The 27981-nt window shown below is 41.0% G+C and overlaps 1 protein-coding gene across 1 annotated transcript; it reads left to right on the top strand.

Moving 5' to 3' along the window:
* The first annotated feature begins 3579 nt into the window (after positions 1-3579).
* NOM1 (nucleolar protein with MIF4G domain 1) lies at positions 3580-27739 on the top strand. Its single transcript, XM_006129339.4, has 11 exons — positions 3580-4538; positions 5258-5382; positions 6544-6739; positions 8852-9175; positions 9770-9880; positions 10945-11112; positions 11674-11795; positions 15894-16026; positions 20723-20854; positions 25385-25494; positions 26936-27739. Exons 1-11 carry the CDS (start codon positions 3645-3647, stop codon positions 27111-27113), a joined length of 2493 nt encoding a protein of 830 aa, XP_006129401.3. The 5' UTR covers positions 3580-3644; the 3' UTR covers positions 27114-27739.
* The last annotated feature ends 242 nt before the right edge of the window (positions 27740-27981 follow it).

Raw genomic sequence — 27981 nt, 5'->3', positions numbered from 1 at the left:
AAATATAATGAGTGCTTGTGCAGGGCAGAAAAGTTAGAAATGGTACTGAAACTACTGTTCTAAGCCCAAGCAAATGTTTTAATTATTAGTAGCTCAGTTTGCAAGGGACTGCTTTATTGTCCATATTATATTGCACTATGAAATCTATATTCACTAGAAATAGAAGCTCATCAACAACTGTTATAAAACAATGATCCACAGTATTTTAGCAAAGTATTTGAAGTGTTTGCATCAGTTTATTAGTTCAGACATGCTATCAGAGTTATGCAAAACTAGTGAATTAGTTAATGAAAAAATATTACAGGTTGAACCTCTCTACTCCAGCACTCTTGGGATCTGACCAGTGCTGAACTAGAGAATTTGCTGAACCATGGGAGGTCAATATTGTCTTGCAGTATTACCAACACTGCCACTACTTACTGGCCTCTTAGAATACAGTTATGGTTAAATTAAATCTAAATAACAGCACAGAACACTGAGAGCCAGGACATGTGGTTGTAAACAAACTTTAGGGGAACATGAGAAACTTGGCCACACCCATGATAAGTGGACATCTAGCTAACAAAAATCATGATGTACCACAAATGTTGCAGGACCAAAAAGTGCTAGATTAGCGATGTTCAACCTGTAATTTGTTTTGTACAATGTTATACTTACTTGTTTCTGATGTTAGCATTTGTTTGAAATGTTGTTGCTTTTATCAGAAAAAGGTGGATATTTTAGTTTTACAAACATCATTCCACTTTTTTATTTTTATATGTATTTTGCCAAAGCTAAATGCCAATTTTCAGTCAAATTTCTGAATGTACTATGTCATTCAGTCAAAATATGCCTTCCAGTCTTTGCATTGAAATATAAAGTGAGGAAAAGAATCAAATATTTAATAGTTTTGCTTTCTGCTGAGACTTTTTTGAGAGATGGCATAATTTGAGAGTAACTAATCATTGGAACAATTTGGTGAGGGTCAAGGAGAATTCTTCATTATTGAACATTTTAAAATCATGATTAGATTCTTTTTCTAAAACATATGCTTTAGGGATTATTTTGGGAAAGTTGTATGGTCTCTATTATACAGAAAATCTGAATCCATTATCACAATGTTGAGTCATTACTAGTTCTCTGAATGCCAAAGCACATGATAACACATAAGGAGGGAACAAATGTTTAAGAGATGTCCAGAAAAGGCATCAAATATTTATTCATTCCTTAATCAGCAATATTAGTCTAGCATCCCAGGTTATTGGAACACAGATTGTTGCCAGCAAAACTATTAATAGGATACAAGTTGCACAGGAGCTTTGCATGCATGAGCAGAATAATAATGAATTTGTGTATAAAAATATAGCTTACAATATTACAAAGGATATATTTTGACAAATTAACAGAAGAACATTTTGTGCCGCTAAAGGAGAAATGTATTATGCATCAAGGCCTTTCAATCTTGGAACAAGAAAGCTGCATTTCTGAAGCAAGTGGCACGTAGGACATATGATGTAATGACTAAAAATGGGAAAATGCATAGAAGGGACAAAAAGCATCTTCTGGAAATTAATGAGATGTTAAAGTTTCAGCCAGAACTGAATACAAATGCTTAGTACTTACCTGGACAAAATCTTTCAGAGGTGGGCCTAGAGCCTTGGTACAAAGAGTCCACTTGCAGGATACATGCCAGGGATAAAAATAAGACAAAGCTGGCAATTGGCTTTCTTGTTGGCAGTCTCAGCAATGACACCAAGGGCACAGAAAGTAAACTCCTTTTTTATTCTTCAGGCTCTCTCAAATTAGAGGAACAGGCCTCAACTCCTGCCCCACTTTTTTATGTATAACCTTGAAAACAGAAGATGCAAGCTTTCTATAAAAGATTTCTTGTGTGCTTGAATCAGTTCCAACTTAATAAGGTAACTAACAAAAAAACTGCAGGGTTTTCCCTGCAGTGACACTACTCAACTACTGGGGCTGCTGTGTGACTGCACTAAATGCAAAGATATTATCTATCTTCCTCCACTCTCAGTTCTCCCATGCCTTTTGCAGGAGCCTAGTAAGCCTGGCAAAAGCAGCCACAAAAATGCCAGCCACAAAAATCAGTGCTGGGGGACAGAGATGAAAGATGTTAAGGAAAGAACAGTGGGGTAAAACATTAGGCAGGGTCTGTGGGAGTGAGGCCTCATCATAGGCAGCCAGTATTCTAGGTGGGGGGAAGGCACTGCCTTCCCAAACTGCCAGCCTGGCCCCACCCACACACAGCCCCTAGAATACCTGCCGTAGGCATTCTGGGGGCAGAGTGCTACTGCCCCCAGCTCCCACCCTTCCCTTGCTCCACAGCCAGGGAGGCTGGGGTTGCACAGCACCTGTCCTCGCTGTGCTCTGAGGTGAGCAAGGCTGATGCCACACACCCTCCCTCATCCTCAGGCTCTATGCACTGTCAGGACTGCTGTGTTGAGTGTCCCCTTCAGGTTCTGTGATTTTCACTCCTGTCCCTGTTTTTCCATTTGTTGCCCTCCCCACTAAGGTTGCCAACTCTGACTGAAGCTATTCCAGGAGATTTTGTTTTGGGTTTTTTTTGTTTCTAACATGACAATCTCATTTTCTTAAAACAACCCGTTAAAATATTCAGGGTTGCTTTCAACAGTCACTGGGAGATTGACACTAATTCTGGGAGACCAAAATCCAATCTTAGAAGGCTGGCAATCCTAGTCTCCTCTGTTTTGTTAAGAGCTGGACTCATTGGTCCCTCCTGCTCATTTTGGAGAAGACCTTTAGCTAGGGGCAGGCCTAGACCCTTGACTACTGGTATCCACAAGTACTTGGAGAAATTGTAACCCGCATTCCTTCTGGGTGTTATTTACTGTCCAATGTAGTGGCACTTAGACCACTTACAGAGAGAGAATAAGTTTGCTCTACAGCCTTAGCTAAAACTTACCTGGCTTTTAGCTCAAGCTGTGTAGAGGCTCATGCACTAAGCTCTAGAGATCCCAGGTTTGATTCTGCCTGTCCAACATGATTGCTGACTCAGGTTCTCGGTGCCATAGGGAGACACTGCCCTTTACATAAAAACGTAAGAATGACCATAGAGAGTCAGACCAAAGGTCCAACTAGCCCAGTATCTTGTCTTCACATAGTGCCCCATGCCAGGTGCCCCAGAGTGAACAGGTAATTGTCAAGAGCTCATTCCTAGTTTCTGACAAATGCAAGGGACACCCATCCCTGCTCCTCCAGGCTAATAGCCATTGATGGATCAGCTGTAGGCAGTAACCAAGGGACAAACAGTAGAAGATGCAGGGACTGAGTTCAATACAGCAGCGCTGTAGGGCTCAGAGGGCCCTTCCAGTGGGCTGCTACAGGCGGACGCCTCGTTCCCGGCCAGAGACCTCAACAACTTTAGCCCTTGGCTGGAGCAGGGAGCTCACAGAGCTGGGACGTGGCCGCGGGCTTTGAGGCGGCCCGGGAAGCAGCGCCAGGGTCCCTATGCGAGGCGGGGCAAGGACACAGCGCGGCCACCTGGCGCCGGGCTTCTTCCCCGAGCAGCGCTTAGCGCTGCCCCCCGGCGCCACGCCAGCAGGTGGCGCTGCTGCCCGGATCCGGGCCCGCCCAGCGCTCTGGAAGACGGCGGCGGCGCGGAGCGTGTCTGCGGCCCGGCGGGGAGCATGACGCCGGCAGCGAGGGGCCGCGGCGGCCGCCGGCAGCCGGGCGGGCTGCAGAAGCTGCGGCGGGCGGTGCGGGACTTTGTGCAGGCGGCCGGGGGGCCCCGCGCTCCTCAGTCGGGCGCCCAGGCCGCGGGGGGCCGGCGCCGGAGGAGCCGCCGCGAGCTGAGGAAGGAGAATCGCAGGCTCAAGCGGAGCCGCCGCCGCCGCCTGCACTACCGGGAGCCGGAGGCCGGCGAGGAACCGGGCGGGCCGAGCGCTGGTCGGGGCGGGCCGGCGGAGGGCCCGAGGAAACATCCCCTTCCCGCCGCGCTCCCGGCCTCGCCGCCCCCGGGACCCCAGGGCCGGCAGCGCCCCCGGGAGGAGGCGAAGCGGCCCCCCCGGGAGGGTCCCAGCGTCGCTGCTGCGGCCTCTGCGCGGAAAAGGGCCTTGCTGGCGGCCAACGAGGAGGAGGAGAAGGAGATTCGGCGGCTGGAGCGGCGCCTGGGGCTCAGCAAGCGCAGGAAGGCGGGCGCCACCTCCGTGCCCCAGAGCTTCGTCCGGGATGGGCTGGGCTATGTGCTGGGGGCCCTGGAGCACGAGGCCACCCTCTCGGGCCTGTATGAGGAGAGCAGCGAGGAGGAGGCGGCAGATGATGGGCGCCTAGATGAGGATGAAGAGAAGGATGAAGAGGAGGAGGATCTAGCTATGGAATCCCTCGATGGTGCTCAGGAGGGGGAGTTCCAGGAGGAGGAAGATGAGGAGGTGAGCATGGAGGACACTTCAGAAACCTCAGAGGAGGAAGATGTGGAAGGAAATTGGGAGGATGAGCGGAAAGGAAGCAGAAAGTTGCCTGTGTCCCCAGAGGATTGTGGCAGCTATAAAACCAGCAAAGCCAAGACCTCCAGTGAAGAGAAGGTACGTTGTGGGCAGGTTTTGTATAAAATAATACTTTTCAGATGCAATTTGCACCCTTCACATAACGTTTCACGTAAAACTTGCGGTTTGGAAGGCATTGAAAATTGCACTGATCAAGACATGCTAAGTCCTGTCACAGAGCCCAAAAGCCACATTGCACTGGTGAATGGGGGACAGTTGTATGCTGTGTATTACCTGATGCATTGGAGATAGAGCAATGCCTTGAAGCATGAGCATTGGTAAATCTTGAAGTGTACATGGAGATTTTTGTTATGATTTTGTCACTCTTGTTTCAGCCAGCAGAATGATAGTAGCTAGTAATGGAAAAGACCATTTATCCCATTTCCAACCGAAGAGAGGATTATGCATCTTTGAATACAGATGTTACATTTGGGGACCAAGCATATATTCAAAGACTTGCATAATTCCTGTTGATTTCTGGAGGAGTTGTGCACTTAAATAACTTTGATAATTGGGATCTTGATTTGAATTAATTCTAAGTGATAAGTTGTTGCATGTTTCTTTTTTGGATGGTATTCAGATACCTCCTTTAGCATAATATTATAACTATGGGCGTTGCATTATAATTGTTAAAAGTCCCAGTGATTAGAAATAAATCTACAGTATACCTAATAACCCCATTTCTTACATTTAAATAAAAGATGCTTTCAGTATTTATAATGTACCGCCTTACTTTCTTGTTTTTGTTTTTTGATAAGAGTCTTTGCCATAACACTACGAAGTATGTACCCCCTTCAGTGAGAAGAGCTGATGAAGTAATGGATGACAAAAAGAGGGAAGAACTGGGAAGACTAAAGAAAACAGTGAAAGGACTAATTAACAGGTAATGTAACTCATGAAAGTTGTTTGATTATTAGGCTGTGTTTACTGCAGCCACCACTCAAGCCAGAGAAGGAGTAGGTCTGACTTTGTTCTTGCAAACCAATGTTTTTAAGTAAAAGTCCAATTTTATGTATGCTATCCTTGATCGTATCTTTTATTCTTAATTGTTTTGGAGAAAGTACATTTATAGAAGTTGAAAAATCTGTTTAAAGACCATATGTATTCATTAGTAAGCAAATTTAAAACTTTGAGCTGAATTCCGCAAACACTACTTACTAGGAGTTGTAGGCTAGACAATTCTTTAGACATCAGTGGGACCAGATGTGGCTTAAAACGGGTGGAGAACCTGCGGCCTCAGCTTGCCTGGATCCATCCCCCAAGACTTGGGGCTTCCCCACGCCCCTCTCCCCTCCCCCACCCCCTGCTATCCCACCATGGGGCTGGAGTACACAAAATCTACTTGCCTGGGTGGTCGGGGCCCCTGACCCAAAAAAGGTTCCCCACCCCTGGTTTTAAAAAAAAGTTTGTAGGATTAGGCCCTTAAATTGAACAATCTGCACATAAAAAAGTACAAGTACTAAAAAATTCTATTTTAGTGTATCTAAGGAAAACTGCTGAGCCCTGCATCTAAGGAAAAGTGTATCTTATACTACAGAAGAGCAGGTTTACAGTAATAATATTAGTGTATATTTATTTGTGGCTTTAATTTTAGTCTGTGCCAGTGGTATTCAGACTAGTACACAGGCTATGGTTCCATTGTGATGCATAATCAGAATTTATAATAGTTATACTGATTTAAATTGCAAGCATGAGGTTGAGAACTTTGGGATTTTAGATATAATATATTAAGTTCTGAGAATCAGTGCTTAGCAGACATTCTGCACATCATCAACCTTTTGCAAATACTGTTACTTTGTGTTTATATGTAGAATATCTCCTACGACGATATTAAATAAATACTTATATTTTTGAATTATTTTGATGAACAGGAAAGATCCAAAATCTATTTAAGATATTTGTCCCTTTTTTTCTTTTTGAGCTATTAGTTGAATAAAAGATTTAAAATAACATGTTTTTTATTAAAAGCAATATTCAATTTAAAAAAATTTACTGAGGAAAAAATGGAAAGCTAAAGCACACACTGAATATTATTTCCCAATAGGTTGAGTGAACCAAATTTGGCCTCCATAAGTGGACAGTTGGAAGAGCTATACATGGCTAACAGTAGAAAGGACATGAATGAAACCCTAACAGATGTTCTTATGAATGCTTGTGTTACTGCAGCCATGATGCCTGTTAGATTGATGATGGAGCATGTCCTTTTGGTCAGCATTCTTCATCATACAGTGGGAATTGAGGTAACTTTTTTCTTGTGCTTTTTTAAATTTTCTAATCACATTACATAACATTTTCCATGGTGCTTTAATCTAGGTTCTTTTTTGTGTGAGATTTCTGAAATTGTTATAAAGTATACTGCATTCCTGAAATCATGACTTTTATATGGCCGTCAGAGCTGACTTGTGGTTGCAGTTACGGTTTAATAGGCAGGCACTCACAAGTGACAAGCACTTGCACTTGTTACTGAATCTGAATTGAGAGTTTTCTTCTATAAGTTGATGGTCACCTATGTAAAGTGTAACTTATCTCATTGAGACCATCAATGCCTTATATTCCTCCTTGTGTCTGTCTGTCTAGTGTAAATTTCTTAAAGCTACTGTTTTTTCCATCTCTAATTACCATGGTTCAGTCCTGATCTGCAACTATTTTAGAGCAGCAGTTCTCAAACTTTTTGGGCTCTGGAGCCCTTTACATGCGTAAAAATTTATGCAGAGCCCCAGCAGTCCCCTGATTGTATGTATTGTACCTATCGATGTTTCCAGTTTGTCAACCTCGCGGAGTCCCTGGAGATGTCTCGCGGAGCACAGTTTGAGAAACACTGCTTTAGAGCATTATTCTTGAGTCTTGAATATCCAACTACAGAATTCATTAAAACCATTATAAAGTGTAAAAAAAAATCCACCTACAGCTGTGGTGCCCTGATCTTAAATGCACTTACACATGTATGTAAGTAGCCCCATTGAAGTTAATGGGTTAGCTTGCAGCTATGAGTGTTTGCAGGATTGGGGCATTTGGTACACATCAGGCAACTTTCTGAGGGTTTGTTATATGTTCAAGCTTGATAATAGGTTAAAATAAACTTTAATCTTTGTCTAATATGAAGAACGTGGTAGAACTGGTTACATCAAAGAAAAGTTATTATAAGAGTTTAGGCATACTAGAGTTGCGACAGACTTCAGAATCTAATCGGGACTACTTAAAATGCACTATTAAGCACTCAAGTTTGTTTTTTGAAAAAGATATGCTATTAAATGCACAAAATTGTGATAAGGTACTATTAAGGTTGCAGTTAGAATTGATTCAGAAAATGCAAAAGTTAAGGTCCTGTAGCAATATTTATATATCTGTGCAGTGTATACATCATAGTCGTGTTTTTTTCTTTTGAACATGCATCTTGATATATTAGTGTGCCAGAAAATGTATGTCTTAACTCACTCTGGAAGTATAATGCAACCTATTCAGCACTGCTTTTCGAACCTTAACTTTTACATATTTCCTGACTGATTTTTAACTGCAACATTAATATTATAAAGTCATTTTTTGTAATTGCGTAACTCGTTTTTTTTTTTAAATTGAATATTTGACAAGTGGTAAGTCCACAATTTAAACTCTTATTTTTGTCTCACTTTTTTGTAGGCTGTTTTCTATAGATAAATTTAAAGAGGTCCTATCATTTTCTTGGTAGTTTTTTTCCATATTATATTTATCTGGCAGTTGGCTCTGAGTCTTATCTTCCGTATGAAGTTGACAAGCAGTAGTGCTAAGTATACAATCAGGAGCAAGAAAAAAGTGTTTTTCTTTATCAGGCATTTATTTCCTGGCCAATAATGTTTTTAATCTAAAATGTGATGTGTTTCTTATATACAGTTTATTTTTGTATGGCACATAAGTTGTATCCTAGAGTGCAAATAACTAGGCGTAATAATGAATAGCATTAGTCTGGCAGCTGGGAGCATAGTAATCTATGTTGCAGAGAGAAATGTTTCCAGTTTCCTTTGTTTCATATATCTTTTCTAGTAAGTCATTATCTTGATTTTATCAAACGCACTTTTACTATCAAATAAAGGTATAAAAAATAACTGATTCCATGTGTAAATATATGTGAAATGACACCAGGCAAATATGTTTCTTAAAAAATAAGTATGACATTAATAGCTAAGAGTCCTTTAGAATATAGAAAATCAAAGTTGGCTGATGGGAACAACAGTTTCCCTATAAGTTAACTTTTGTTATACTTGTTTCTCTTTGCTTATGCTTTTTCCCAGTAAAATTGGGGTGGGGGATTGGAATTTACGTATGCAAAATGCTTAAGCGCTTTCTGATATTCCATTTTTTTATATAACTTTTGCCAGGTTGGTGCTCACTTTTTGGAAGTTGTGGTGAGGAAATTTGATGAATTCTATAGAAGTGATGCTGAAGGGAAAGAATGCGATAACCTGTTTGCCTTGATTGGCCATCTATATAATTTTCATGTAGTTCATTCGCTGCTGATCTTTGACATTCTCAAGATGCTTGTTAGCACTTTTACAGAAAAGGACATTGAACTGATTCTGCTCCTCCTGAAAAATGTTGGCTTTTCCTTAAGAAAAGATGATGCTTTGGCCCTGAAGGATCTCATTAGTGAGGCACAGAACAAAGCAAATGCCGTGGGGAAAAAATTTCAGGACCAATCTAGGGTATGTATGCATTTTGGATATGTTTGGGCACAAACTTCCCAGTATGAACAGAATTCATCACAGACTTGTTAAATCTCTTAATTTGCCAGGGTTTTTTTAACATTTTTGTATTAAATTTATCTACTAAAATTATTTCACGCTGAAGTCTGATTAGATCTTAAAATAGTGTTGGCATCCAATTAGATTATTGTTGCATTAGTTTAACATATCGAAAATAATGTGCACTTAGAAGTTTCTCAGAGCATAGACACCAGCATCCCTTGGAATAGCTTGTGTGTTATGCAAATGATGATGTAGCTGATTAATAAAATAATAGTTTGTATGCTTAAGTCCAAAATAATTAAACAGCTGAGATATTGTTTGGCAAAATTAGATTTCAGTTTAACATTAGTACAAATACATGTAGTGCGAATTTAATTGAATATTGTTTTTAGCTAGTATTCTTTATTTGCAAAGACATAATCTAGATTCCAGAATGTATTGCCAGGTGAGATGCTTGTGCATGCACAGTAATACATTCCAGATAATTTTTTTCACTTTTTAAATAACATTTTTCTAGCACATCTGCCATACTATTGTTTCTTTTACCCATAGGTTCGCTTTATGCTAGAGACTATGCTGGCACTAAAAAACAATGATATGCGGAAAATCCCAGGTTATGACCCGGAGCCAGTTGAGAAGCTGCGCAAGCTGCAGAGAACACTGGTAAAAATATTTTTTAGTATGTTAGGAGAAGTTACAGTGCTCACTAACATACACTTAGAAATAATAATACTTTTTAAGCTACTGGTAGTATACTGCAGAATAGATAACCTGCTAATATCACTTGGAGATATTCAACCTACACTCTTACACAAATTGCCATTTCATGATACATTGTAAAAAGTGCCTTTTTGTCCCCAAGAATTCAAAATTATTTTACAGACTGTATTCAAAGAACATCACAAAAGTGCCAGCCATCTCTGGATGTTAGTCAGTGATGAACGCTGCAAAACATTTAGACAGAAAAAAAATTTTATCCAAGGATACTGAGACACATCCCTGTGTTTACAGACAATCCTGTGGGATCTTTTGATGTTTGTGCAGAGCAGACAAGACATCATCACTGGTGCAACTCCCATTGACTTCAGCAGGATTTGTGAATGCTCAGCACTTATGAAAATCAGGCCATTTATTTTAAAGGCCTTACCTGCAAAACGTCATGCAGTAAAATAGATTGAGAAACAGCCCATCCTCAGGATTTTAGTTTGGTTCTAGAGAATCCATGTATCTCAGAGATGAAAATTATACCATTAAATCACTCTTCTGGATCGCTGTTGAGTTTGTTGGGTTTATTTTCTGAAATTTGTCTAAATATAGTACATGCAAGTCAGAAACTTAATACAGTAGGCTAGAGCCAAACATGTTCTAAGCAAGTGCTTAGGAACCCTTTTACGCAGCTCTGCTAGTGCACTTGTAACACCTCTTCCAACTCCAAGTTAGAATTTGAATAGAAGTGTTTGGTCAGTGGATGGAGATAACTTACTGGATTTGGTTTTTTTTAGTTAGAATTCCTTTAATGCCAAGAGCTCTTAGATTTAGGCACTCTCTTGTGTTGTAAATCAAAACAAATGAAAAATATGTCAATTTTGGCAGATTTTGTTTGGAGAGAAACGTTGGGAGAAACATATGAGAGCATAGTCAGCAAACTTGTTAAATTATGCTGTTGTCTAAAACCTTTGTGAGAAAAAAAACTCTTTAGAACTGAAAACATTTTATTGTTATACAAGGTTCGCAACTGTGCTTCTGGAAGAGACACACAGCTTCGTGTGTCATTGGAATCTCTCCTCAATGCTGACCAGGTTGGCCGTTGGTGGATAGTAGGGTCGTCTTGGAGCGGAGCACCAATGATTGATAGTAACAGCACTAAGACTCAGCACAAATTGCCTGTAGGAAAGGTAAATATGAAGACTGCTACTAATAATTGAAAGTGTTAAGGCTATTTTGTCTTGGAGAAACATGAACAAATGTCCTTGTGATACTACAGTTAGTATTTGGACTTATGCTTGCCCTGGCACTGAAATTCTCTCTTCCACCTTGTAGATTTGTAAAAGATTTGACATGGAAAAGGTGGACTCAAATTGGAAATGGATTCCATAGTCTTTAGACTTATAGATAGGGACAGCTGTCTGCCTAGGAATCATATGGTTGAACTAGTTTTAAAAGTATATAGAAATATGATGAGAAGGTCACTTAGAAAAAGACTATTCATTTGATCATGTCCAGTTTTGCCGGTCAGTTATCTGTTTTCTTTGCTTGGAAGCCAAGTCTCGATAGTCTTTATATTCATCTCCAGTGGTAAGGGCACTATGTCTTTGGACTGTTTCTTCACAACTCATTCAAGGTATGTGTGTATATATAATCATATCAGATAAGTTGCACTGAAATAGGGATCCTCTAGCAAGTGCAAAATAAAATGCAGAATTAGTAAATGTTTCTTTAAAAATGTTTCTTTTCAGATGAGTTCAAAGATATTGGAGCTTGCTCGTAAGCAGAGAATGAACACAGACATCAGGAGAAATATTTTTTGTGTCTTGATGAGTAGTGAAGACTTTTTGGATGCATTTGAGAAACTACTGAAGTAAGTACACATCTTGATCCTTTTGAATCCCAGGGACAAATAAAAGTGCTGTCTGGACTGGAAACTTTTTGTTGCCTCCTTGCCAGTCAGGAACAGGAAGGGAAGTTAGGAGTTAGAGAAAGTAGCATCAGACAGAGGGCTGGGGATGAGGACAGCTTGTGAAGTCCTCTACTCCCCACTCCAGGGATGCACAGTGCCTAGAGGAAGCAACCAGCCATGGATTTCGGTGGCGTGGACCATGGCCCAGATCAAAAGGCTTGGTGGGCCAGATCTGGCCACCTTCCCCTGCTTTAGGTGCTTACAGATGGTTTCACTGGTTTTTCCAAGATCTTTCTAGGTGTCAAATGCTAGTGTATAATTCCCTGGAACCTCTTTGTTACCTTTTTAAAGATAGATATGATGTTTGCCTTTATTCTTCTGGGACTTCACCAGTTGTTTGTGGGTTCTTTAAGACAATAACAGTTCCGATATTGTCACAGGTAGTCTCTTAAGTACTCCACAGTGAATTTCATCAGCCTCCGCTGACCTGAAAATGTCTAATTTATCCAGATACCCTTTAACCTGTTCTTTCAATATTTTGGCCTGTGTTTCCCTGCTGCCACTGCCCCTTCTTTAATATTGTGTTAAGTATCTGGTCAGAGTCTACTTTTTCAAGGAACGTTCAACAAAACAGGTATTAAATAACTCAGCCTTCTTGATGTCCATTATTAACTCTCTCTCTTAGTTAAGGAGAGGACTTACCCTTTCCTTCATCTTTCTCTTGCTCTTAAAGTGCTTAAAAAGATCCCCATCATATTTGTCCTTTTTACTGTTTGGTAGATGTGTCCCATTTTGTGTGTTACCCTTTCTGTTCTATCCCTAGAAATTTGTGCTATTCTTTTGTACTTATCTTTACCAATTTAACCATGTTTCCATTTTTTGTAGGATTTCTGTGTCATTGAAGAGCTCCAGATGGAGCTGTATTGACCTCTTGTGATGAAAATCTTTTGTTCCTTGTGGCTTTATAAGAGCTAAAGGAAATTATGCTGGAACTCATAGCTGTGAATACTCATCCTGCCTTTCATATTTGAAAGGGGAAGAATTTCTAGGTCTTCAAAGGCAAAACAGCAGAAAAATTAGATTTTATATGCTTGTAGTTGTCATTGAATATAGAGTCACAGTGCTACAGCTTGTGCCATTCACTCTTAGTACACCATGACAATGTTCAAATGCTAATAGTAATAGAGTTAAAGAATGAGTAAAAGAAGAGTGCTCTAAATCAATGGTTGCTTATAATATTAATCCATGAAATCTATATGAACGGTTGTGCACATTTGTATTTTAAACTACTGCTCAGCAAAATCTGGTAGGATTAGGGGAAGAATAGTGTCTAGGTATGAAACCAGAGAGATATAATATATTATATTATATTGCGTGTCAGACTTATTACTTCAGTTGAAAACCTAGTTTCAGTTCTGATTTTCTCCTTCTGGTAATGGCATTTTAATTTTGTTTAAAAACGAGCACAGTACTAAACACATAAGACTAACCAAAAGCCAGATACATTAACAAAAGAATAAAAATGAGAAACCCTGCACAATAGCCAAAAACAGAAAATGCAAAATGCGGAGAAATTCTTTCAGGCATAGTAGTTACAATTTCATTTTAATTTACTAACCACAGCCTGAAATTTGAGACCGTCATACTTTCTTATTGAATAACCAAACTTGAAACCTTAGCTTCCTATAAACGTGATTAAAAAAGATGTGTACATTATATGATCCTAGTCGTGACTAGTTGTTTTTCCGGGGGGAGCAGGAGCTGGTGCTGGGGGGTTGGGGAGTCAGAGGTGCCTCTTTCTACATTTAAAAGGCAGAGCCCCAGTGGTGTTAGCTCCTGAGGATGGGAGCCAACCCTGCTGTGGCTCTGCAGTTTCTCCCCTTATTGACTAATCAAATAGTAAATGGAATTACCTTAGACTAATTGATTAGCTGATTAAACAAAGTTTAACATCCCCAGATGTGTGTCCATGATGGGTTCTGTTCCATCCACTCTGCTTTGGATCATTATTGCTACATGATCATTTGACTCAGATGCCATCAGGAGAAGGCTGACTTTCTTTTTTGGTGGTTTGGAGTCTGTAGTTTCTGCATCAGAGTGTTGCTCTCTTGGACTTCTGAAAGTATGCTCCATACCTCACCCCTCTCATATTTTGAATAGCACTTCAAATTCTTAAACCTTGAGTTGAATGCTGTAACTATTTTTAGAAATCTCATATTATTACCTTGGTGTTTTATCAAATCTGCTGTGAAAGTGTTCTTTAAAACATATGCTGAGTCATCGTCTGAACAGGAGACATACAGTTCTCCCCCACGGAGTTCAATCACAAATTGAATTAATTGATTTTTTTTAAATGAGCCTCATCAGCATGGGAGCGTGTCTTCTAGAATGGTGGCTAAAGCATGAAAACATTCATATGTCTCGAGCATATCTGATATATAAATACTGTGCAATGTCGGCTACAAAAGTGCCAGATGAATGCCTATTCTCACTTTGGGGTAACACTATAAAGAAGCAGGCAGTATTCTCTCCCATAAATGTAAACAAACGCGTTTGTCTTGGTGATTGGCTGAACAAAAGGTAGGATCGAGTAGACTTGTAGGCTCTAAAGTTTTGGTTTTGAGTGCAATTATGTAACCAAAGTCTATATTTGTAAGTTACACTTTCGTGATGGAGGTTACAATACTTATATGAAGTAACTTGGAAAAACCTGTTTATCACTTTTACAATGCTTGTTATAGTGAGCATTGTGGTATTATAATGTATTTGAAAGTGTAAAAAAACTCCAAAAAATATTTAATAAATTTCAGTTGATATGCTATTGTTTAACCAGTGCTATTCATCACAATGTTTTAATCTTGATTAATTATTTTTAGTTTATTGCATGAGTTAACTGTAATTGACAAGCCTACTTAGATCCTTGCTAACTAAAATTTGGTTGACCTGTGTTGTATAAAACAAAGGGGAGACCCAGCAAAGTGTATAGACTAAAATTAGGCAGACAGGACATTTTAGTCACATGACTGCCAAATGAAAATCCAATCTCAGTGATACACTCTTTATAATATAACATTAAGCATTTTTCTTTTAAATTGATTTTAATGCTGCCAGATATTTGACAGCATTCTGGAGTAAATCATATTCACAGAATAGATGCAGCACATGGAACTGTTCCTTGCCAATGTTTCTGAATCCTTTTTCAGTTGAGCCAGCTGCATGAGTGAGAAGGCAATTCATTTTTTGTTCTTCTGCTGAGGCAGCCAACGAGTGTGCCAATAAGTATAGATTGTGTTTTGGTAATTACTGTTGGTGTTCTTAAAGTAGACATTTTCTCTTGTTTGGTTGACACTTTCTCTTGATTGAAACCACCAAACTCACTTAACATAGATAACCCAACCACTATTTAATCACTGTGGTTATCATTCACTGCCTGAGGTAGATTTGACCTGCTGACCAAGAGATACAAGGTTTCATACCATCAACCAGAAAAGGTTTTAAAGAGCTTTTCTTTCTCTTATAACTTGTTTCATGTGATTTAAGGGCTCCAGGTACCTGTTTGTTCCCATTAACCCTGGCAAGGATGTATGTGAAGGCAGCAATTTCTTCCCAAAATCATAGTCAAGAATATTAGCCAATTTGAATGGGGATCCCAAGGCTTTTACTTCACTCCTTCTTGACTTCACTACAGTTCATCTCCGTTCTCCAGTCCTCAGTTCTTGCCAAGATAATCTTCCCGAAGATAGGAGGACAGATAGCCACTCCACATCACTTTCTGAGAGGAAGTGCAAATATAGATTGTCACCTGCATTTTCCTCCCAAGAAACTGATAGCTTGTCTGTCATTCTCCTCTTGCCCCAGATTGTTTAGGCCATTTGGTCATGCCATATACATAATAACATGGAGTTACTCTCCATGATGAAACTGGATTGGTCTGACTACTTACTTCAATTTAAACCTTTAAGGATTCCATTTCAGTTGAAATAGAATGGTCATCGTAATTTAAAGAAATTGACAGTGACTCTTTCTAAGGGAGTTCTATTTCTATTATTGATATTACAGGCTTGGACTTAAAGATCAGCAAGAGAGAGAAATTGTTCATGTTCTCATTGACTGTTGCCTACAGGAGAAGACATATAACCCCTTCTATGCATATTTGGCTAACAAGTTTTGTGAATACAATAGAAGATTTCAGGTAAACTAAGATCTCTTCCTGTCATGTGGTACTATTTAAATTGAGATTCTTGTGTGTTTTCTATCATTAGAGATTTGTCACACTGGCTGTACAAATTTATTCCATCGTATAATACCACAGAAAAAGTCTCTCTGCCATGCCGTGATCTACTATATTTTTGAGAGAGACTGTCCATCCATTCAAGAACTCCTCCTAAACATTAAGAGCCAGGACCACCAAGTTCACTGTACAACTTTCTCTTATCGTAACTTAAAGCAAGATAAGGGTTTGGTTGTGCCAGGAAAATAGGATGTACCTGGAATGGGATTGATTCTCAGAAAACCCTACAGAAAAGAGACAGAATCACCAGGCAGGTGAAAGGGGGCTTTGCGCCCCCCCCCCCCCCTTCCCTCTCCCAAGACTTCCCTAGACCTGAAGCTTCAACCCCCCAGGCACCCTCTAAAGTTCCATCCCGCCCCGGATTCCTATGAGAACATTGCTGGCTGCTCCCCTTCATCAAGGAGTATGGGAAAGTGCACAGTCTGCTGCATTCCTCATTCTGACTTAGGAGTGCAGGAGTAAGACAAACCTGGATATGCACCCCTCCCTCTGCTGTGCCTGTGGTAACTGCAGTGGCCATGGAGAGGCACTTCTTACCTGACCCCAAGCTGCTGCGGTAAGAGAGAGCTGGGCTTGTCTTCTCTTCCCAGGGCAGCCTGCATACTGAACCCATCATCCCTAGCCCCACCCGAGGGTAGGGATGTCAACATGTAGACGATTACACAATTAACCTATAAACCTGGGCTTAATCTCTTAATCCTGTTGACTGCGCATTTTCCCCTCTTCCCCTTGCTGCCTCTGTAACAAGGCGGGGGACAGAGACAGGAGCTAATGCTTGTGAGGAGCCAGCTTTTAAGTCTGCTCCCCACAAGTACCAGATTGTGTGGAGTTGGCTACTCCCTTCCCGTGCTGCTGCCTCTCATAGAGAGGCAGCATCACGGAGGGTGAGGGAGGGCAGGCGGGAGCTGGTACACACAAGAATCCAGCTTTCAAGCTGGCTGCCTGCACTTACTGGCTCCCGTTGCACCGCCTACCCCCTTCTTCCACCCCTCCTCCTTCCCTCCCCCCCCCCCCCCCCGTTGTCTCTATCAGAGGCAGCAGTGCGGGGAGGGGGGAGCCGGCTTCATGAAGCTGTATCAGAGGCAGCAGCACAGGGCTGCAAGCAGGAGCCAGTCTGCACAGAGAGCTGGTGACTAAATGAACAAAATATGTAACTGCTGCAGCTTGTATTGCCTTTGTGGACAGAAAAAAATGGACCTTAAAATCGGTTGGTTAATCCTATATAAAGGATTATATATATGATCCTGTATTGATTTATAGTATAAAATAAATCAAGGTGAAGGCCCCTATCTTGAGGTACCTGGGAGTAGACCACTACATCCATTACAGAGCCCCATTTAATTTAGGGCTTAAGAAGGTATTTGTCCATGGAATTGGTGTAAGTAGGATAAATTATGTATTGCAGCTAGCTTGTCTATTTTGGTATCTTCCAAGATGTATTGCTTTTGGGTGGAAGAATTATATAAGAGAGGTTTGATAATGTTTGTACAAAAATGAACAACAAATAATAAAATAGATATGTTAAATGTGCTTTATTTTAAAGCCTTACATATAGATGTATATTTTAATTCCATGATTGCTAAATTCCTTTTCAGTTGCCTCTGCCTGAGATGGAGCAGTTTGTGCCTACCTAAGTACAGCTTCTACTTTTCTGGCCAGTTTTGGCCTTTAGCTGTATTTTATTATTCTATAGTTAGTTTACTTTTTGTTCCTGGGTTTTTTGAGGGAGGTATTCAATTTTTCTTGATGGATTGGGGCTTGCCTCCCCTTTGTCCTCAGCATGTTCCTTCCTTAGGAATCCTCTCTTTCTTTTGTGGGGTGTATCTAGGTCGCCTCACTTGCCAGGAACCCTCCCCCGTGAATGACAACCATTTGTGCTATATCGGCTGAATCAAGGATACATATGCACCATCAAAGTGCAAAATTTGCACTAGCTTCAAGAGTTCCTCAAAGTAGTAGATAAAAAGCTTTTGCTCTTTATCACAGAGTGTTCTCTTCATCCTGCATCAGATTCGGGCTCACAATGCCTCACCACCACCACACGTGGACAGCAGCCTCTGAATGATCATAGTGCCCTGTCACCTTCAGTGGCTTGCTCCCTTCCAGGTCCTGCAGGAACAGATCTGCAAGTGAATCTGAAAAATCTTTCTCCAAGATGTGTGCCAGGTCTCTTCTAAAAGGTTTACCATGCTGGAGACCCTCCACCCTACAAAAGTGTCTTTAGAGGTCTCAGGTTGCTGGGTCAATTTATGCATCCAGCAGAGAAAGTCTAAAACAACTTTGTTCTTTATTCCCTGTCATATTTTCGTTTCCCTCAAATGGCAAAAGAATTCAGACAAAGCATGTTCAGATGTCCTCTTCAACCATCTTACCCTCCCCCCCGCCTCCTCTCCGCAGCTCACTTTTTAGTTTCCGACGTGGATCTCCTCTGAGGGGGAGCTCATCTTCAGGACCATAATTTCCAGTGCAGATGCTCTGCCCAATAGTCTACATTACATGTCAGTGTGGAACAGGCAGCTGTCAGACATGCCTGTCTGTACTACTTATCTGTGATTCAAGGCAATCATTTCACATAATGACAGCGAATAGGGGTAGTATGTACTATATAAATTGGCAAGAAGTAGAGAGATTCCCTTCCCTATCTTCAGAGGCTATGAACTGATGCATAGCTTACAATATCCCAGTCTCCAAACACCATAGCCAACAGCTTCATAATCATGAGAGAGAGCTAGACAGATTCATACTCAAAACAGTTCTTAACCTGGTGATTTTCAAAAACATCTTTTTGCGATCACAGCTGATTAGAAATGTGCACATTTCCAGTTCAAGGAGAGGTTCGGGTTGCCAAGTCTCCAGGTAAATGCCTTTGTGCTGTCCTGGATGAAGAATCTCCTATACACATTTCACCAGCCCTCACTGATCCTCAAGGTCCTAAACATAGTCTAGTAGGACAAAGCCAGGGTCACAGTGATTGCATCAGCCAGGCTGAGTCAGGTTTGGCTTCCTTGCTTTTGTTGCTATTCCTTTTGATTAGCCGTCAGTCTTCCACTGACATCCAGTCTTCTCGCACAGGACTCAAGTAGTGTCCTTTAGCCCAATCTTAATACTTTGCAGCTCAGTAATTCTAGTTCTGAGAACGATCTTGCTCCACAGCAGTTCAGAAGATTCTGATAAATGGTACAACAGATACTATCTTCATAAATGGACAAGTGTTTTTTCCACTAGCGTACTCACCATAGTTTGTGTCCTATTGACTCCCTTCTTAGAAGAAAGCACAGTTGCATTAAAGTTCACAAAGCTGCTGTCACAGCATTCCATTTTCCAGTAAAAGATTTCTAGTCATTTGCTCATCTAGTAACATTATGATTTATAAAGTGTCTGTCAAACCACTTCAATAAGGTTAGACATCCTGTTCCCATTTGGGACTTTAATTTGCTTCTCGGTGCTTTGATAAGGTGACCCTTTTAATTGTTAATAACTTGCTCACTTATAAGTCTCTCCATGAAAACTACATTCTTAATGGCTATTACTTCTGTCTGAATGGTTGCAGAACTGGGAGCTTTAATGGCTAACCTTCCTTAGACTGTCTTTTTCCAAGATAAAATTTTTCTCTTCAGTCACATCCACACTTTTTTACCCGGCATTACTTCAGATTTGCATATATCATTCTATTGTTTACCTTTGGGTCTTCTACCTCAGGCCTCATAACAGGAAGCTGTCCTTCAGACCTTAGGTGTCAGGAGAGCATTGGCTTATTATTAGGTCAGGACTAGACCTTTATGACCCTTTCTGAGATGGGTTGTTTCAATGGTGTACAGAACTAAAAGGGTTCCAGTGACTATTTAAAGACTTGTAAATGGTTTTCTGGTTGCATACTCTCCTGTTATGTGGATAACATACCGTGCCTGTCTAAGGTTGTTGCTCATTCCGTGAGACTACTGTCTGTGGCCCTGCTAAAGGATGTGTCTGTGAATGGAAAAACGCAAAGCAACTGCATGGGCTTAGATTCACTCTTTCTCCAGACACTGCCTTCCTGGAAAGATCCTAACTTTGGCTCTCCTTTAGGGAGTACTGCTAATGAATCCTCTCACATAGAGCTCCCGTAGGAACACTATTCCAAGAAGAATGAGTAGTTCCTTTTTGTAAAATAACCGGAGTTCTTTAAGATGTGCCCCGTCAGTGCTTTACTATGCACCCCCCCCCCAAGCTGATTTTTTGAGGGCTTTGAAGTGCAGAAGGAATTGAGGCAGTTTGTCTACACAGCTCTATGTATTCTTAGGGTGGAGCACAAGATTCATAGAGTGCAAACTGAATGGGCACTGTTGCTGAAAATCTCCAGTGGGAGCCACATGTACACCACCAGTAGAGGACCCAGAAGGATACATATCTCAAAGAACTCCAGTTACTGTACCATGTAAACCACGTCTCCATCATTGTGGCTTTCAGATGCTTTGCAAATCTTTAATAACCTTATTAAATAAGCTTAGTAAAGTGTTTTGTAGTTAGTACTGAATAGGTTTTGGAGCCTGCTGCGTATTGCATATTAATTATTTGACATGGACTTTAATTTTTATTTTCTTTTTGTTTTGACACCTAGATGACATTCCAGTTCAGTATATGGGACAAAATTCGAGATTTGGGAAACCTGTCATCTGTCACTTTCTCCAACCTGGTTTCTCTGTTGGCCCACTTGCTAAAGACAAAATCACTCTCCCTATCAGTCTTCAAGGTCAGCACAGTCTTCCCTGAAGTGTTTGTGCACTTCTACCTCATTTGTTAGTTTTATGTTAAATGTATGTGTTGTGTTCCTTGTTATCTATTCTGTATTACAGCTGCTTATTCAGTTTTGAAACAAACTATTCCATACTTCTTAGCGAATGTGAACTGCATTTGTCTGTTTCTTACAATTAGCCCTGTTCTAAAACTACCCCAAAGGTAGGGATCTGATTTACATTCATGCAAGTGTTGTTAATGACCAATTAGATTAGAGTAGATGTATTTATTAAAGAACTGTGGCCCAGTGGTTGGGGTAGTGATTTTCAACCAGCACTCGATGTGTCATTTGTGGCCCGTCAGCACACAGCTACAGCCCATGTAACACCCGCAGGGCCATACAGGTAGTATTTGATGTGTCCCAGAATGGTAAATAGGCTGAGAATCACTGAGGTAGTAGCCTGGGACTTTTAAGGCCCAGGTTAAAATCCGGACCCTGCCAGATTTCCTGTGCTACCCTGAACAAGTAACTTAATCTCTCTGTGCTACATCACCCATCTGTACAATATGGATAGTTTAGGTTGGACCTCCCTTGTCTGGCACCCTCAGGATCTGACTGGTCCCGAATAAGGGAGTTTGCTGGACCAGGGGACCATCCCTCTGCTGATGGGACTCCGGGCTCTCCCAGGGTCCATCAGCAGACCTAGTGTAGCTCCCTTGCCCCCAGGCTGCCAGCTCCCTGACCAGTCCCCACTGCCACAGCTCTGCTGCCCTGGGGCCATCAGGCTCTGCTCACCCTAGGGCTGCCACAGCTCCAATGCCCAGGGACTGCTGGGACTCCACTGTTCCAGGGCCGCCATGGCTCTCAGGCACCGACACTGCCACAGCTCCGGGGTGCTGGGGCTGCTATGGCTCTGAGGCTGCTGGGGAGTGGCTACTGGACTCGAATATCCTGGGGCCACCGCAACTTCCAAGCTCCAGTGCTGTTGGGGCATCGGGCCTCCTGCAGCAGCTGTGGCTTTGCTCTCCAGAGCCACCAGGACTCTGCTCCTTAGGGCCACCAGGACTTCTGCTGCTTCGCTACCCCAGGGCTGCTGGAGCTGCCATGGATCTGCTGCTCTAGAGCCACCGGGGACTCCATTCCTCTGTGCCGGGAGGGTTGCCGTGGTTCTAGGTCTGCTGCAGCCAACCCCATGGCCACCCCATCCTCTGTTCCAGGGGCTTTTTAGTCCAGCAATATCTATGGTCCTACCGGACCACGAATGTTGCCAAACCAGAGAGTCCCAGACAAGAGAGGTTCAACCTGTAGTACTTTTCTGCATTACAGAGGTGTTGTGAGATTAAATTAATTTTAAAAGATTGTGAGGCACTCATATACCTTAGTAATGGGAGTCACAGAAGTAATGTAGATGGATATCCAATAAGGATGTGAATGTGTAGTTGTTTACATGATTAATCAATAAACCTGGGCTCATCAGTTAATCCTAACAGTTACATGCAGCTCTGCTTCCCCCTCCCAGTACTGGCTCTTGTGGCTCTGATAAAGAGGCAGCTGAGGGGGGACGGGGCAGGCAGGAGCTGTTACACATGCGGAGCTGGCTCCCCTTGCATACCAGCTCCCATGTAGCTGCCTCCCAGTCAGGACAGTTGGGAAACAGCTTAAAAACCACATTCCCACGAGCACAGCTCCCGCCTGCTCTCCTGCATGTAAACGTGTGACCAGTGAATTTTACAGCCGCTACGTTTACAAAATTAAACACATTTTACCATCCCTAATGTTCAGAAAATAAACAGAATTTGGGCTATTGCACATGAGTAAATTATTATTTGTTCCTTCTTAAAAAAATAATTTGAGTTTAGGAAAATACACTTGTTTTACCTAACTTCATCTTGTCTTTACTGGTGGAATTTCACCCTCTAAGATGTGTTGGTGGAGTTACTGGCTATTTCCAACTAGATAGACACATGCTCATTATAACTGCTGAAAGCCAACAGTGAGCTTTGAAACCATTACTGTTAGGGATTGTTCCTGCTTTTCTTTGGGGAGGGCAAGATGCCAAACCACTTAAACAGTGGTTAAGACCTTGCTCAGAAAACCATCACCTGATACTAATGACCTTGACAATTACTTTCTTATCTTGAACCTTCATGTTTTGAGGAAGATTATTGGGAAGGCTGTGGGTGGAATATTAGTCACCTGGGTTCCACTGATTTCGTCAGCCTGGCCAACACCCAACTTTTGTAGTCATGTGACAATTTTTCTGAAATCTATTCCAGTACAACTTCTAGCATGGCTGCACTTACAATGGTATAAAGATGCCTTAAGCTAGTACAGCTTATTCCACTTTCCTTACAGCAAAGCCAGGTAGGATCCGGCTTGTAGGCCACATTCAGCCCACCAGGCTTTTTTTCATCTGGCCTGCCCGCTGCTGCGGCATGGAGCAGCACTGCTAACAGCGGATAGCTGCTCTCTGTGCTGCAGGAGGAGGTGGGAAAGCTTTGTGCACTGCCCTTACCCCCAGCAAAATCTCTCAGCTTCTGTTGGCTGGAAACCAGACAGTGGGAGCTGAGAGATTTTGCTGGGGACAGGGGCAGTGCACAAAGTCTCCCTCACTCAGTTGCAGTGCAGAGAGCCATGTGGAATAGCCAGCTGGGGGCTTTTGGCTGGGAACTGCTTAGGTAAGCACCTCCTGGCCAGAGCCTGCCTCTGACACCCCGTTCCCAACTCCCTCCCAGAGCCTGCAACCCTCCTACGCCCATCCCCCAAGTGAGAATCCTCTCCTGCACCCATTCCCCCTCCTGGACCACTTCCTTCTGCTGCTAACCTCCCATCCAGACTTCATATTCCCTCCATAAAAAAGTGCAGCCCTTGACTACTTACCAAAATCTTGGCGTGCTCCCCCATCAAAAATTATTTCCCACCCTGGCCGTACAGGAACAAGCTCTACTAACATAAGCAGCTTTTGTATTGCTATAACCACACCACACTAAGAGAGTTGGAGCACTTTAACTTTCATAAAGACAAGTCCTAATATCCTAATTCATTCAGTCTTAAGTCTGGTTATGGTACAGCCACAATATTAATATTTTTTAACATGGACAAAGAGTATGGTGCCTATGTTGATTTTTACTGGATCTGCCAGCAGCCTTTTGGGGCGTTCAGATATTGCAATGATGAGTGCTGTTACAATGTCTATAAATAAATACTTTCTTTAAAAGTATTGTTGTCCAAGTAGAACATAAGAATGGCCATACTGGGTCAGACCAAAGGTCCATCTAGCCCAGTATCCTGTCTACCAACAGTAGCCAGTGCCAGGCGTCCCGGGGGGGTGGACCGAAGACAATGGTGAAGCAAATTGTCTCCTGTCATCCTTCTCCAGCCTTTGACAAACAGGCCACGGGCACCATTCCTTTCCCCTTGGCTAATAGCCTTTTATGGACCTAACCTCCATTAATTTATCTAGCTCTCTTTTAAACTCTGTTATAGTCCTAGCCTTCACAGCCTCCTCTGGCAAGGAGTTCCACAGGTTGACTGTGAGCTATATGAAGAACTTTCTTTTATTAGTTTTAAACCTGCTACCTGTTAATTTTATTTGGCATCCTCTAGTTCTTATATTATGGGAACAAGTAAATAAATTTTCTTTATTCACCCTCTCCACACCACTCATGATTTTATATACCTCTATCATATCCCTCCTCAGCCTCCTCTTTTCTACACTGAAAAGTCCCAGTCTCTTTAGCCTCTCCTAATATAGGACCCATTCCAAACCCCTAACCATTTTAGTCGCTCTTTTCTGAACCTTTTCTAATGCCAGAATATCTTTTCTGAAGTGAGGAGACTACATCTATACGCAGTATTCAAGATGTGGGCATATTATAGTTTTATATAGGGGCAGTAAGATATTCTTCATCTTATTTTCTGTCCCTTTTTTTAATAATTCCTAGTATCCTATTTGCTTTTTTGACTGCCGCTGCACACTGCATGAACATTTTCAGAGAACAATCCATGATAATGCCAAGATCTCTTTCCTGATTAGTTGTAGCTAAATTAGCCCCCATTATATTGTATGTATAGTTGGGGTTAATTTTTCCAGTGTGCATTACTTTACACTTATCCACATTAAATTTCATTTGGCATTTTGTTGCCCAATCACTCAGTTTGGTGAGAGCTTTTTGAAGTTCTTCACAGTGCATCGTGTAGAGTTGTCCATTAAGTGTGTTTTGGATTGACCTTTGGATTCAGTTGGTCTTAAGTACTTTGAAGGTACCCATCTCTTTGTTGTCTGGTTGCCTTAGTATCAGCTGAAAATGAACAGGTTGTTCTTCGGTGGTTTCATTCCTTCTTGCGAAATTTTAGAAGATATCATTGAATGAGTGCTTGTCCAATTGAAGGGTACTCTCATGCAGTCCTAGATGCCACTGCAACAAGCATCGTAAATTATTGAATAAATGAGAAATAGTGAAGCATCCTAAGTATGTTAATTCTCTTAAAAAATTTTAAGAGGTCTTTAGTTTTAAGTCTAATGTTTGCTGTCTTATTAACTAGGTAGTGGAATTCAGTGAACTAGATAAACCTAAAGTTCATTTCTTGCGGCAAGTATTATATACGCTATTAATGAAAACAGACGTGGAAGAACTTACGAGCATTTTTGGAAGGTAAGTGATCAGTGAACTTCCCAGGGAACATTTGGTGAGTAGTGTTTGGACACACACATGGAATTTGCTTATTGTGTTTCTTTTAATTACCCATTGCTAATCCCAAGCACTAAATACCTCACTTCTTATAAGGTAAGCTCTTTGGGGAAAGGCCCATCTCTTATATATTTGTACAGCACCTGGCACAGTGCTGCTATGGTTTGTTGTCTATAGGTGATGCAGGTTGAACCTCTCTAATCCAGCATCCTTGCGACCTGTCCAGTGCTGAACCAGAGAATTTGCCAAACCACAGAAGGTCTAATATTGACTAGCAACATTACCTTACTTCCACTGTTTACTGGGCTCTGAGAAAACATGTAGGGATCTATTAGAGTTAAATAACAGCACAGAACACTGAGAACCAAGACTAGTGGCTGTAAACAAACTTTATGGGACCATGAGAAACTTGGCCACACACGATAGGTGTGACTAACTAAGATCTGGCTAACTAAAATCATGCCGGACTAGAGAGGTTCAACTTGTTGTACATTATAAATATATTATGGAATTTTGCATACAATATTAATTCAAAATTTGAAATACACTGTATGTCAACTGTCATTATCAAGCAAGAAAAATAAAAATGTTGATGCATGAAGCTGATATATCAGCCATCCTGAAAATCTTTACCCTTTGTGTGGAACTGGAATACACTCACATTTCTACATCATTTCCCTGTTGCTGAAGGAAAATGGAATCCATCAGGGCAAGTTAACTCTAGCATTGCAGCATCTTATCTAGAAATTGCCATCCTTCCTTATTAAGAGGGCAAGGGTTATTGACTGAACACCTTTTAAGGTAATCAAAGGAAATGTCTTAATCATGTTGGAATGGCTTAAAATTTAGGCATGAAACTTCCACTTGTATATCCAAAATGGATGACTGTGAAAAATTGTCTGACATTTGTTTGGTTTGGAACAGTGCTGAATAAGGGTTGCAGATAATCTGGAAAGTCTCATGGAAATGGTGCTATGTAAATATTTAATGGAAGAGATAATAGTGTATATTCTATGGAATCAGTTATTCCAAAACTATTAATAGATAAATGTTTACATATGTAAAGTATTGTCATGTACTGTCTTTCAAATTCTATTCCATCCATTCAGATGTGTGAGAGATTTGCCTTACATTTCTGACTATATCATAACTAATATCTTACATCTCTTAAAATACTTAAATTCCAAACTACTTTTGAGAAATGATTGCACATTGTGTTCAGCTGTTTGCCAAACTATTGCAGACCTGCAGTTGTTAATATTAAATAAAAAAAGTCAGGCTTTTCTTGAGAAATATTCACATTTTTTTTTCAAACCCTGACATAGCAAAACAGACTTCATAACAGTGTTCAGTTAGAAAGTAGAAAATTGGAATTATTTCTGATTTGTGTGTCTGTCTCTTTCAGGCTAGCTGACAACCCCAAATTAGGAATGTTGCGTGAAGGTTTAAAGCTTTTCCTTTCCCACTTTTTTCTGAAGAACGTACAAGCACACAAAAGCACTGAAGAAGCCAGCCTACTAAAAGAAAGAGTTGAACTAGTAAGCAGGACTATGCAAGCCAAAGAATCCAGATTAAAACTATAGTTTTAGTTTTCAAATAAGCTTATTTGAAAAATAAGGACTTGATGAAAGCACAAAGTTGATCCGGACAATGTTTTCACAAACCAAATACTTGAGATGCTGAGCAGAGTTATATTGCTGCAAAGGACCCCGTGTTTTGAGGTGATATAGGATTGTACACACCTAAAAATGGTTTGGAGCAAAACAGAAACATAGAATACTGACAAAGGAAAAAAGTATACATTTTTATACGTTTTTCATTGCTTGAAAAAGTTGTCTTCCCCATCCACCTCCACTCTGTATACTTTCAGGAGAGAGAGCTGAGCTTCCTTCAAAGTAGTGAATACCATGGACAGTTGGCAACTGGTCATGTTCAGAACCCCAAGTGTCTAGCCTTCCCAATTCCTGTAAGATCATGGGTTAAGATTGGGTTTGATATTCAAACCTGTTCACTTTTTTACAGAATAAATAAAACAAAATTTTGTTTCTGTGCTATATTATGGCCAATAGTCTATGATTTTAAAGTGAAAGCTTTTTAAATATAATCATATTATTAGTTGTAAAACAGGCCACTAGATGGTGCAGTCATTGGGGAACAAGTCTTGTAACTATACCCCAATTTTAAATAAAATTTGAATTTATTGACTGACTCTGACCTGTTTACATGCATCTATATCAGGGAAAGCTCTTTTGGTGTTTCCAAAACCTTGGTGATCTGACTGAAGATGTAACTTGTTCAGTTATATGGTGTTTAAATATCCCAGTGTAATTTATGCTTATATTTTAACCTAATTGCCTAGTGTAATTTTATTTGCTTTATGGTGTTGTTTTGCTGACTTCTAGGTTTAAAATTTTTCCAGCTTTTTACTATTTAAGATATAATCAAACTTTT

The sequence above is a fragment of the Pelodiscus sinensis genome, chromosome 2 (genome assembly GCF_049634645.1).
Source record: "Pelodiscus sinensis isolate JC-2024 chromosome 2, ASM4963464v1, whole genome shotgun sequence".
In the NCBI taxonomy this organism is placed as follows: domain Eukaryota; kingdom Metazoa; phylum Chordata; order Testudines; family Trionychidae; genus Pelodiscus; species Pelodiscus sinensis.
Note: the sequence above shows the minus strand (reverse complement) of the source record. Positions and strands in the feature narration are given on the sequence as shown.

Coding starts and splice junctions, on each gene's coding strand:
- NOM1 (XM_006129339.4), top strand. CDS start 3,645: ATGACGCCGGCAGCGAGGGGCCGCGGCGGCCGCCGGCAGCCGGGCGGG. Junction 20,855..25,384: donor TCTCCCTATCAGTCTTCAAG/GTCAGCACAGTC, acceptor CTTATTAACTAG/GTAGTGGAATTCAGTGAACT. Junction 25,495..26,935: donor CTTACGAGCATTTTTGGAAG/GTAAGTGATCAG, acceptor TGTCTCTTTCAG/GCTAGCTGACAACCCCAAAT.